At 49.4% G+C, this 12,080-nt stretch overlaps 1 protein-coding gene across 2 annotated transcripts; it reads right to left on the bottom strand.

The window, feature by feature from the left end:
• Positions 1–2,061: 2,061 nt before the first annotated feature.
• Positions 2,062–11,821, bottom strand: PRDM4 (PR/SET domain 4). 2 transcript variants are annotated; one of them, XM_073650229.1, is made up of 12 exons: positions 11,683–11,821; positions 9,400–9,496; positions 9,148–9,281; positions 8,057–8,242; positions 7,202–7,948; positions 6,952–7,101; positions 5,888–6,006; positions 5,678–5,763; positions 5,450–5,577; positions 3,945–4,268; positions 3,703–3,871; positions 2,062–2,459 (listed from the first exon to the last, which is right to left on the bottom strand). In XM_073650229.1, exons 3-12 carry the CDS (start codon positions 9,278–9,280, stop codon positions 2,168–2,170), a joined length of 2,334 nt encoding a protein of 777 aa, XP_073506330.1. In that variant the 5' UTR covers position 9,281; positions 9,400–9,496; positions 11,683–11,821; the 3' UTR covers positions 2,062–2,167. The 2 variants fall into 2 exon arrangements, with proteins under 2 accessions (XP_073506330.1, XP_073506331.1); XM_073650230.1 differs by having other exon boundaries at positions 11,650–11,800.
• Between the last annotated feature and the right edge of the window lie 259 nt (positions 11,822–12,080).

Raw genomic sequence — 12,080 nt, 5'->3', positions numbered from 1 at the left:
ACGCTGCGATTTTCCAAAATGGCGACTGCGACAATACAACTTAAAATCTTAGCCAGACGATTAGATTTGTTAATCCAAGAGAAATACACTATTCTCTTTGTGTTGACTTTTTAACCTGTGTTCTCTTTAGTTGATTAACACAGACCAGTATTTGTATTACTTTGTTGTCTCCTCTTTGATTCTGAAACAATGAAGTTGATTTAAAGAGCCCCCTACTATAGTATGTAAATAGATTAGCTCAAACAATGATAGCCGAGCCCTGTGAGTAATGCCCTCCCTAACCAACGACCTGTGACTGATGACCTTTATATGTAAATAGAAAAAGGCTTTAGCTATTCTGCTAAAAAGAGACTTGGGACAGAGAATCAAGACGACACTCAGACTCTCTTAACACCATCAGCTTGGAAGTACGACTTTACCTAAAGAGACACAGATTTGGTTTTTGCATGATTCTAGCCTAAGGATATCGGCCCTTACTGGAAAGATACGGATCTGCTCCATTGACCATCAGAGAGACCATGGATACATTTGGGGAGACCAGGTTGGGCCGATGAAGTCACCTGGCCCCAAGGATATGTTTGGCGTTGCCAGGAGGGACCCACCGGTCGCCTGGAACCTATGGAGACATTCGGAGAAGCCAGATTGGGACCCGCCGGTCATTTGTCCTCATGGAAACTCTCGGAGAGGCCAGGGTGGGACCCTCAGGTCTCCTGGCCTTGTACATCGATGGAGTGCTAGCTTCCTAAGCTTGCCGCTACCTTCTCTCTGTGGGGGCCCGCACTGGTTGAGGTAGTCGGCCCTGGAAGTCCCAACTGTTCTATCTCAAGCGGGTGAGACTGTGGGTCAATAAAGTATTGCCACGCTGTTTTACCCGCGCCCTGTGTTGTCTGAGTAGTGGTACGCCCATGGAAGACCCCAGGTCTTCACAGCGACCTCCACTTTCATCAATAGCAGAGTGGGGTCGCCCTGGAATTGGAGCTGTTTGCACCGAAGTCCGACCACATTTCAATTGACGATGCCAGTTCTTGACTACATCATATGATGGGGAATCATCACCATAAACCTCTTTCATCTCATCGAACGTCTCCTTTGGTGTGCGGCCATTCAAGTAAAGCAACTTGATGACTGCTCTGTATTCCACTGGGTCCATTATCAAACCTCACACCACTTCAGCACCTGTAAAATCAAGACCGTTATCAGTTCGGAGTTGCAAATTGACACGTAACCTATAGAGACTTCTATCATTACACATGTGACGTTTCAGCGTCCTGTGATAAATAGAAGTGGGTCAGGGGAAATCTTTAATGAACGCCCCTCGTAAAGTCTTTTTATCACCCCCTTCCAAGATGAACAGTGCTGGCCCCAAACCTACCGCAAGCCTATTTAAAGGGATGGTCCAGTGAAAAAGAAGCCATCATCTACGTGTAGGACGGGTGATACAGTACCGCTTGTCGGGGATCTAAACCGAGGGAATGAACGGAGCAATGATCGCTCCTCGGCACCAATGTCACATGGATGAAAGTTCTCATTTCTGGGGATTGTAGCAGCGGCCATGTACTGATCAATACGTTATTACCAATCCTATGGAGAAGAGACTGTGATAACTTCCTTTAAAACAATGTCAGCAGATTTTTTATATTTATTCTGAGAGCAGCATGACCTAGAGCCAGAGACCCTGATTCCAGGGATGTATCATTTACTAGGCTGTGTGTTGTAGTTTCATTACAATCAGTGTTTTAATCAGCAGATTATCACTGCAGGACTAGGTAGCACGTGCCAGGCAGTCCAGCTAATCTGTGACTCCGCCCCCACCACTGATTGGTAGTGTACACAGGAAGCTGCCAATCAGGTTTGTGGGCGGAGTTATACAGTGCTCAGCATTCCGAGCAGAGAAAACAGGGATTCTATCAAAACCGAAGCAAGCAGCCTGGTAATAGACACATCGCTGGAATCAGGGTCTCTGCCCTGACATCAGGTTGCTCTCAGATTCCAAAACGAAGGGATTTTTTTTCCTTTGTTGCTGGATGTGTACGGCTAAAAGTAGATCCGGTTGATAATGAGAAGTTTCCGGAGCCTTGATCTGGTTTATTCATACACTGACTCTGGGGGTCTATGCACAGGAGTAGGAGGGGGCGACACATAATAAATAATATAAATAGAGCACGGGTCACGTGTGCGGGGGGAGATGTGAGTCTGCACTGAACACGGGGCAGTCTGTGCTCAGTAACTCTTCCTCCTCCTCGGAGTCGTCCTCTTCCTCGTCCTGGTCGGTCAGGGGGGCCGGGCTGGGGCCCTTGCAGATCTTCAGGTGGCGGGTGAGGTGGTACTTGGTGAGGAAGGCCTTGGAGCACTTCTCGCACACGTAGTCCCGCTTCCCTTCGTGGGAGTTCAGGTGTTTCTTCAGGTGGTTCGTCCTGCAGAAGTGCTTGTCGCATTTCGGACACTTCAGCGGCCGCTCCCTGTATATAGGGGGGGACAGAACGGAGCAAAAGTCTCATCTACTGCAACAGCCTCGGGACACCCCACCCAACACTGCTGCTGACATACTCTGTGCTGCTGAGATTGCTCTTAACTCAGGATATCAGCACACGCTCAGCTGTGTATTGCTGAAATACTCTGTGGTGCTGGGATTGCCCTTATTAATTCATGACAATGGCACGCACTCAGCAGTCTCTTTCTGAAATACTCTGTGCCGCTTGTCTACGACTGACAATTCTGTTCCAAAGTTCACCACACTACATTTCTGAAATACTCTGTGCTTCTAGGAATGCCCCTGTCACCTCCTGAATCACTTCAGACATTCCCTATGAGATTGCTTCTACTTGGAGAGTGTTCTCCTGAAATCCTCTGTGCTGCTGCGCTATGACAGTGCTTTCACCAGGAGAGCGCTCTCCTGAAATCCTCTATGCTGCTGCGCTATGACAGTGCTTTCACCAGGAGAGCGCTCTCCTGAAATCCTCTATGCTGCTGCGCTATGACAGTGCTTTCACCAGGAGGGCGCTCTCCTGAAATCCCCTGTTCTGCTGCGCTATGACAGTGCTTTCACCAGGAGAGTGCTCTCCTGAAATCCCCTGTGCTGCTGCGCTATGACAGTGCTTTCACCAGGAGGGTGCTCTCCTGAAATCCCCTGTGCTGCTGCGCTATGACAGTGCTTTCACCAGGAGGGCGCTCTCCTGAAATCCTCTGTGCTGCTGCGCTATGACAGTGCTTTCACCAGGAGGGCGCTCTCCTGAAATCCCCTGTGCTGCTGCGCTATGACAGTGCTTTCACCAGGAGGGCGCTCTCCTGAAATCCTCTGTGCTGCTGCGCTATGACAGTGCTTTCACCAGGAGGGCGCTCTCCTGAAATCCCCTGTTCTGCTGCGCTATGACAGTGCTTTCACCAGGAGAGTGCTCTCCTGAAATCCTCTGTGCTACTGCGCTATGACAGTGCTTTCACCAGGAGAGTGCTCTCCTGAAATCCTCTGTGCTACTGCGCTATGACAGTGCTTTCACCAGGACGGTGCTCTCCTGAAATCCTCTGTGCTGCTGCGCTATGACAGTGCTTTCACCAGGAGGGTGCTCTCCTGAAGTCCTCTGTGCTGCTGTACTATGACAGTGCTTCCACCTGGAGACTGTTCTCCTGAAATCCTCTGTGCTGCTGCGTGCCCTTATCTATATCACTGGTGTCTGTGTGCACGGCCACCCCCTGGTGGTGACTCACCGCGTGTGTGTGAGGATGTGCTGCTTCAGGTCCTGACGCCTCATGAACATCTTGTCGCAGAAGTCGCACTTGAAGTTCTTCTCGCCCGTGTGGGTCACCATGTGCGAGGCCACGTGGGCCTTCTGGGTGAAGGACTTGCCGCACAGTACGCAGTGATGGTTCTTCTGGCCTGCGGGGGGCAGAACGTACAGTCTATGTCTGCTGGTGGTGGTTGTGCTGGGGGTGACATGCGGGGGTCTTACCTGTGTGGATGCGGAGGTGGGTGCGCAGGTTGCTGGGGTCGCTGAAGGCCTTGCTGCAGAACTCGCACTTGTGGGGCTTCATGCCCATGTGGCCCATGTAGTGCACGTTCAGCTTGGTGGAGGAGGAGAAGGAGCGCGGGCACACCGTGCACTTCCACTTCCGCTCTTTGCTGGGCGTCACCGCTTGGCCCGTGTCCTCGCTGCTCAGGGACTCTCCGGGCAGGTGGCCCCCGATGTGACTGCTCAGGTGGGACTTGAACTCGGCGTAGGACAGGCACTCCTTCCCGCAGTGACACAGCAGCACCTCCGGCTGCTCCGGTAAACCTGGCGGGAAGAGGATGGGTAAGTGGTGGCTGCCGCACCCCAGCCACCGACGGATCACCCAGGTGAAAACTGCGGCAAAGCAAAAAGGGGTGGGGGGCTAAAAAAGCCCCTTAAGAATTTACCCCTTCCTTTGCCTACCAACAATTCTTATACTAGACCTGAACACTATATCCCTGGTGATCTAGGGGGAATGTGATTCATGTCAGTATCCCTGGTGGTCCAGTGGAGTGAAGGGGATTCATGTCAGTATCCCTGGTGGTCCAGTGGAGTGAAGGGGATTCATGTCAGTATCCCTGGTGGTCTATGGCAATTATTAGCATCAGTCTTTAATTACCCTAGACCACCATGGACACAGCCATTAACCAAACAGGATACTGATATTGAATGCCATCACTACCCTAGATCACCAGGGGTTCTGAAAACTTCTCTGAACACTAAGCCCCCCTGCTTGTCTAGGGAACTTATTGTAAGTTTTCTTGATGGTCCAGGGGAGTGAAGGGGTTTAATGTCAATATTCCTAGAGATCTACTGTGGTGGAGGGTCTAATCAGTATCCTTGGTGGCAATGAAGGGGGTTAGACATTATCTTATCACTGCCCTGGACCACCAGGGACATGGACATTAACCCAGTCACTACCCTAGACCACCAGACAGTCTGACAACTTCCCTAAACATTATGCCTCTGGTGGTCTAGAGACGTTCATGTCAGTGTTCCCTGATAGTATATGAGCAAACGATTAATGTCAGTGTCCCTGGTGGTCCAGGGGAGTGAAGGGGTTGGATATCAATATTCTTAGAGGGTCTAATCAGTATCCTTGGCAGCAGTGAATGAAGTTAGACATTATCTTATCACTGCCCTAGACCGCCAGGGAGTCTGAGCACTTCCCTAAACATTATGCCCCTGGTGGTCTAGGGGCAATGAGGAGTCAGTCAAACTTTCCCTGGTGGGTGAATTAACCTCTTCCATGCCTTAGCCCACCAGCAATACTGACGTTAACCCGCTTCACTACTTCAGATGACCACCGGGGGACACTTAATTTTACCGACATTAACCCCATTCACTGCCCAAGATCACCAGTTATGCACCAGTCTATACACTGGATGTGAGCTGCCCGGGGTGGAGCGAGCAGCAGCCGATCACAATGGGAGTAATGACGGGGACCTGATGGGAGTAGTAGTTACCCATCTGCTGAGCGTAGTCCCGGCTGTAATAGAACAGCAGCTCCTCTTGGGCCGGGATGTCCCTCGTGGTGTAGAAGTAGATCTTCCCATCATGGGGATAAGCCACCAGATTCTGCTCATCCGGATTCCTGACAACGAGGAGAAAGGATGTGACGATGGCGGGAGGAGGGGGCGGGCCACAGGCGGAAGGGGGCGGGCCACAGGCGGAGGGGGCTGGCGGCCGCGTACCTTGCTTTCCGGACAAACATCATCCAGTTACATTCGTTCTCATCCGTGGTGATGACGCAGAACTCCATTACGTTGTTGCTGTAAATCTGCCACGAGATAAGGACAAGTCACTCACCCGAAACGCCGCAGCCCACCAGGCAGATGTCCCCACCCCGGTTTCTCCCCTTTCTGCCAGTGTCAGTCCCCATGCCAGTTCTGGGGGCATTGTACCTTCCAGATGTGGTTGGCGGATTTATCTGTCCAGCCGGCAACTTCTAGGGACTGGCTCTCCTGCCCTATAAGGGGTCCGAAGCAGGTCCGGACCGAAATACTGTCCTGTGTCCACACCCCTGAAACAGATGACAAATCATAAGATTATTTAAGATCCTGTCTGCAGTCACCACTAGGGGGAGCTGCCTGTATACAGAGATACATGATAAGATCCTGTCTGCAGCCACCACTAGGGGGAGCTCCCTGTATACAGAGATACATGATAAGATCCTGTCTGCAGCCACCACTAGGGGGAGCTCCCTGTATACAGAGATACATGATAAGATTCTGTCTGCAGCCACCACTAGGGGGTGCTCCCTGTATACAGAGATACATAAGATCCTGTCTGCAGCCACCACTAGGGGGAGCTCCCTGTATACAGAGATACATGATAAGATCCTGTCTGCAGCCACCACTAGGGGGAGCTCCCTGTATACAGAGATACATGATAAGATCCTGTCTGCTGCCACCACTAGGGGGAGCTCCCTGTATACAGAGATACATGATAAGATCCTGTCTGCAACCACCACTAGGGGGAGCTCCCTGTATACAGAGATACATGATAAGATCCTGTCTGCAGCCACCACTAGGGGGAGCTCCCTGTATACAGAGATACATGATAAGATCCTGTCTGCAGCCACCACTAGGGGGAGCTCCCTGTATACAGATATACATGATAAGATTCTGTCTGCAGCCACCACTAGGGGGAGCTCCCTGTATACAGAGATACATGATAAGATCCTGTCAGCAGCCACCACTAGGGGGAGCTCACTGTATACAGAGATACATGATAAGATTCTGTCTGCAGTCACCACTAGGGAGAGCTCCCTGTATACAGAGATGCATGATAAGATCCTGTCTGCAGCCACCACTAGGGGGAGCTCCCTGTATATAGAGATACATGATAAGATCCTGTCTTCAGCCACCACTAGGGGGAGCTCCCTGTATACAGAGATACATGATAAGATCCTGTCAGCAGCCACCACTAGGGGGAGCTCCCTGTATAGAGAGCCACCACCACTTACCTACATCTGCTCCTGTCAGTGACTGCCTCAGCATCAGCTGTTTGGGCAGGGACAGGCGCGCCCGGCTCTCGATGGGGCTGTCTGGTATGAAGGTGACGGGGCCGTGTTCGGGGCAGTCGGCGGGATAGGCCCGGTTACACAGAGTGCACCCTGCAGAAACAAGGAACACAGATGCGGGAGTTACAGGGGGCCACTATCTGCCAGAGTAGAAGGACTATAGGGTCAGGACATGAAGCCGTCGGTGACTCACAGATGGTGAACAGCGTGGCCATGTTCTCCTTGTTGGAGTTGGAGTCCATGTGCAGAGAGGCCGGGACGAAGGTCAGGCTAGCGGCGTCCACGTGCCCCCCAGGCAGGGCGACCACGTCCGGCGTGATGGAGGAGACGGTGACGGGCTCCAGGCTGAGGCCGTTCCCGTGTAAGGACACGGCGGTGAGGGAGGAGAGCGGGTGTGAGGTAGACAGCGCCACGCTGACCGGGTTACTGCTCAGGGCCACGGTGAGGGAGTTGTCCGCCATGCCGGACCTGGCGCCCATGTGATGCTCCGAGTCCATCACCACGGGAAGCTCCAGTGACCCGTTGTGCAGCGGCAGCACCCCGGCGTGGCCCACGGCGTCGGGAGGTAGGTTGGTGTCCACGGTGAGAGGTTCATGGGGACGTGACGTGATCTGTCCGTGCTCGCCCGTCACCCCCTCTATGGTCAGCTCCTCGCTGGTGATCGGGCTGTTCACCCGCGAGACGTTCTCCATGCTCATCCCTGCGTCCAGCGCCACCTCGTGGGCATCGCTGGGGTGTAAGCTCTGCCCGCCGTGTCCACCCACCGTTCGGGAGTCCAGGGTCACTATGCCACTCTCCAGTCCTACGGAGGGTCCCGAGTGGTACGGATCCAGAGAGGGGTTACTGCTGGATACCGAGAGCCCGCCGGAGGAGTCAACGCTCAGCGAACTGGGGTGTATGTACTGAGGAGGGGGGCGGTCCGCCAGGTACGACAAGATGCCTGGCGGGAGAGAAAAGACGTCACAAAAGGAGACACGGTGACCGTACGTTACCGGGACACATTCAGGCGCCGTGTATTACCACAGTTGGTCAGTAGGGGACGTCGTACCGGGGAGTAAATGACGGAAGTAGCTGTTCTCCAGGTGCGGGTATGGAGGCGGTGGGAGCGGGAAGTTACGCTCCGGGAGACCACACATGACGCCGCGCTCGCCGATCCCCATAGGAAGCATGACGGAGAGGGCCGAGGGCAGCGAGCCGAGGGATGGCCCCAGGTTAGGAATGGCCACCGGCAGCCCTGCGAGACAGCAAGGGGGAGGAAGAAACACTAATAAATATATTGCTCTCTGTTATCAGCCATGTAAGGATGGACAGAGTGACGCTGGACAGGAAAAATTCAGTCCCCCGCGATCAGTGCATTTCCAGTGCAGAGAGCCATCATGCTGCACAACTGCCACCAGCGGATATTAGGGTTACCGGCCCTTTAAACCCCATCCCACCAAGTGACATCTGTACATCTACGTCAGGGGCACCGAGCATTTTAATAGGGGTTCAATTATTGCACCAAGGGGCAGAAATAAAATGATAATTAAAATAATAATAAAAAATATATATATATATTGATTTTATTTAAATTATTGTTTTATTATTTTTATCCTTTTAATTTATTGTTTTATTAAAAAGAATCAATAAAATACTAAATAATAAAAGTTTTATTTTTATTACTATTATTATTACTAATATTGTATTTAAAATAAAATAGTACTAATAACAAAATAATTAGTTTTTATTATATTTATCATTTTTATTTTATTTATAGTAATAATTTGTACTATTTTATTTTTTAAAAATATATATTTTTAATAAAATAAAATGAAATTATTTTGTATTATATTTAAAAAAAAAAAAAAAACGGTGATAAATGAAATAATATTTTTTTTTTTAATTTAGCAACTCAAAAAAAAAAAAATTGGAATTGGCATACTTATATATTGTGCAAATGGTCGCGGTTTAATTCTCATAGAGAAAACTAAAAAGAAATATAAATATGTAAAAGTAGAAAAAAAAATAATCTTACAAAAATGTAAAAAAAAAGAAAGAAAAAAAATAGATAAAAACAAAACCTGGCTTTTGGGATTACACTATTTGTCCCATTAGATAAATGGCATTAAGTAAAAATGCTAAACACCAGGACGCCCTTACCTGCTGCGGTGAGAGCGCTGTGAGGCGGAGACGCCGTCAGCCCCAGGTGACCCCCCGACACCGGCAGGGTGTTGGCAACTGAGGAGGAACCCAGCGGCTCCAGGCCGACCGCGCTCAGAGTCAGCTCATTCATTCTGTGCAAACACAAGACCGGAAAGCCCAGAATCAGTGCAGGACCAGAGCACGGTCACAGGCACAGAAGCTGCATATTCCCCCACCATCAGTACCCCAAATAGCAGACACTGCTCGTACCTGTCCTCACTGCCATCCTCCGATATATGTATACCAACCCCGGACACCAGGGGAAGCAATGTTATGTACACAAGGAAGTCAGGTCACAGCCGATGTGCTGCAAGGGAGAAGAGACATCACCACCACCAGCAACAGAATAGTGAGTGCAGCTCTGGAGTATAATACAGGATGTAACTCAGGATCAGTAATGTAATGTATGTATACAGTGACTGCACCAGCAGAATAGTGAGTGCAGCTCTGGAGTATAATACAGGATGTAACTCAGGATCAGTAATGTAATGTATGTACACAGTGACTGCACCAGCAGAATAGTGAGTGCAGCTCTGGAGTATAATACAGGATGTAACTCAGGATCAGTAATGTAATGTATGTACACAGTGACTGCACCAGCAGAATAGTGAGTGCAGCTCTGGAGTATAATACAGGAGGTAACTCAGGATCAGTAATGTAATGTATGTGCACAGTGACTGCACCAGCAGAATAGTGAGTGCAGCTCTGGAGTATAATACAGGATGTAACTCAGGATCAGTAATGTAATGTATGTACACAGTGACTGCACCAGCAGAATAGTGAGTGCAGCTCTGGAGTATAATACAGGATGTAACTCAGGATCAGTAATGTAATGTATGTACACAGTGACTGCACCAGCAGAATAGTGAGTGCAGCTCTGGAGTATAATACAGGAGGTAACTCAGGATCAGTAATGTAATGTATGTGCACAGTGACTGCACCAGCAGAATAGTGAGTGCAGCTCTGGAGTATAATACAGGATGTAACTCAGGATCAGTAATGTAATGTATGTACACAGTGACTGCACCAGCAGAATAGTGAGTGCAGCTCTGGAGTATAATACAGGATGTAACTCAGGATCAGTAATGTAATGTATGTACACAGTGACTGCACCAGCAGAATAGTGAGTGCAGCTCTGGAGTATAATACAGGAGGTAACTCAGGATCAGTAATGTAATGTATGTACACAGTGACTGCACCAGCAGAATAGTGAGTGCAGCTCTGGAGTATAATACAGGATGTAACTCAGGATCAGTAATGTAATGTATGTACACAGTGACTGCACCAGCAGAATAGTGAGTGCAGCTCTGGAGTATAATACAGGAGGTAACTCAGGATCAGTAATGTAATGTATGTACACAGTGACTGCACCAGCAGAATAGTGAGTGCAGCTCTGGAGTATAATACAGGAGGTAACTCAGGATCAGTAATGTAATGTATGTGCACAGTGACTCCACCAGCAGAATAGTGAGTGCAGCTCTGGAGTATAATACAGGAGGTAACTCAGGATCAGTAATGTAATGTATGTACACAGTGACTGCACCAGCAGAATAGTGAGTGCAGCTCTGGAGTATAATACAGGAGGTAACTCAGGATCAGTAATGTAATGTATGTATACAGTGACTGCACCAGCAGAATAGTGAGTGCAGCTCTGGAGCATAATACAGGATGTAACTCAGGATCAGTAATGTAATGTATGTACACAGTGACTGCACCAGCAGAATAGTGAGTGCAGCTATGGGGTATAAATACAAGATGTAATTCAGGATCAGTAATGTAATGAATGTACACAGTGACTGCACCAGCAGAATAGTGAGTGCAGCTCTGGAGTATAATACAGGATGTAACTCAGGATCAGTAATGTAATGTATGTACACAGTGACTGCACCAGCAGAATAGTAAGCGCAGCTCTGGGGTATAAATACAAGATGTAATTCAGGATCAGTAATGTAATGAATGTACACAGTGACTGCACCAGCAGAATAGTGAGTGCAGCTCTGGAGTATAATACAGGATGTAACTCAGGATCAGTAATGTAATGTATATGTACAGTGACTACACCAGCAGAATAGTGAGTGCAGCTCTGGAGTATAATACAGGATGTAACTCAGGATCAGTAATGTAATGAATGTACACAGTGACTGCACCAGCAGAATAGTGAGTGCAGCTCTGGAGTATAATACAGGAGGTAACTCAGGATCAGTAATGTAATGTATGTACACAGTGACTGCACCAGCAGAATAGTGAGTGCAGCTCTGGAGTATAATACAGGATGTAACTCAGGATCAGTAATGTAATGTATGTACACAGTGACTGCACCAGCAGAATAGTGAGTGCAGCTCTGGAGAGAGAGGTGACAATAGCAAGCACTGTATGACTGGCAGTGCAAGCTGGGATTTGTAGTCCATTTCTTAGCTGCTTAGTCAGACTCTGGCACAGACCTCTCAGCCGTATACACACCGCAGACTCCCGTCCCCCGCCGCCATTACTCACACCAGTCTCTCCCGTCGCTCCTCTCTTTCATTCTTCGCTTCTTTCCTTCTCTCCTCACTGTTCTGGTTCTCGTCCACTCCCAATATGGCGCACAGGGAAGTGACGTCAGAGCGACAGAAGGAGCCAATCACGCCCCGCTGGGAGGTGACGCCATCGTGAGTGGGCGGGGCTCCGGAGGAGAGCGCCGCTCTGGCTTCCTGGTGTTGCTATGGAGACCGGAGCGTCCCTTGCTGTCTGCAGCGCTCAGTGCACGACAGACGTCTGTTCACACTGCTTTTATCTCTATGGCTGCGACATTCATCTTTTTTCTATATTGTCAGTTTTCATTTTTTTCTGCATATATTTCGTTTCCTCCCTTTCTTTCCAGATCTTTTAGTCCACATCTCCGTCCATCGTTG

This window comes from Phyllobates terribilis, unplaced genomic scaffold (genome assembly GCF_046119375.1).
Source record: "Phyllobates terribilis strain yellow unplaced genomic scaffold, ASM4611937v1 Scaffold_10__3_contigs__length_209671492, whole genome shotgun sequence".
Lineage (NCBI taxonomy): Eukaryota > Metazoa > Chordata > Amphibia > Anura > Dendrobatidae > Phyllobates > Phyllobates terribilis.
Note: the sequence above shows the minus strand (reverse complement) of the source record. Positions and strands in the feature narration are given on the sequence as shown.

Coding starts and splice junctions, on each gene's coding strand:
- PRDM4 (XM_073650229.1), bottom strand. CDS start 9,280: ATGAATGAGCTGACTCTGAGCGCGGTCGGCCTGGAGCCGCTGGGTTCC. Junction 5,578..5,677: donor ATGTTTGTCCGGAAAGCAAG/GTACGCGGCCGC, acceptor CCTCGTTGTCAG/GAATCCGGATGAGCAGAATC. Junction 2,460..3,702: donor CACATCCTCACACACACGCG/GTGAGTCACCAC, acceptor CCCTATATACAG/GGAGCGGCCGCTGAAGTGTC.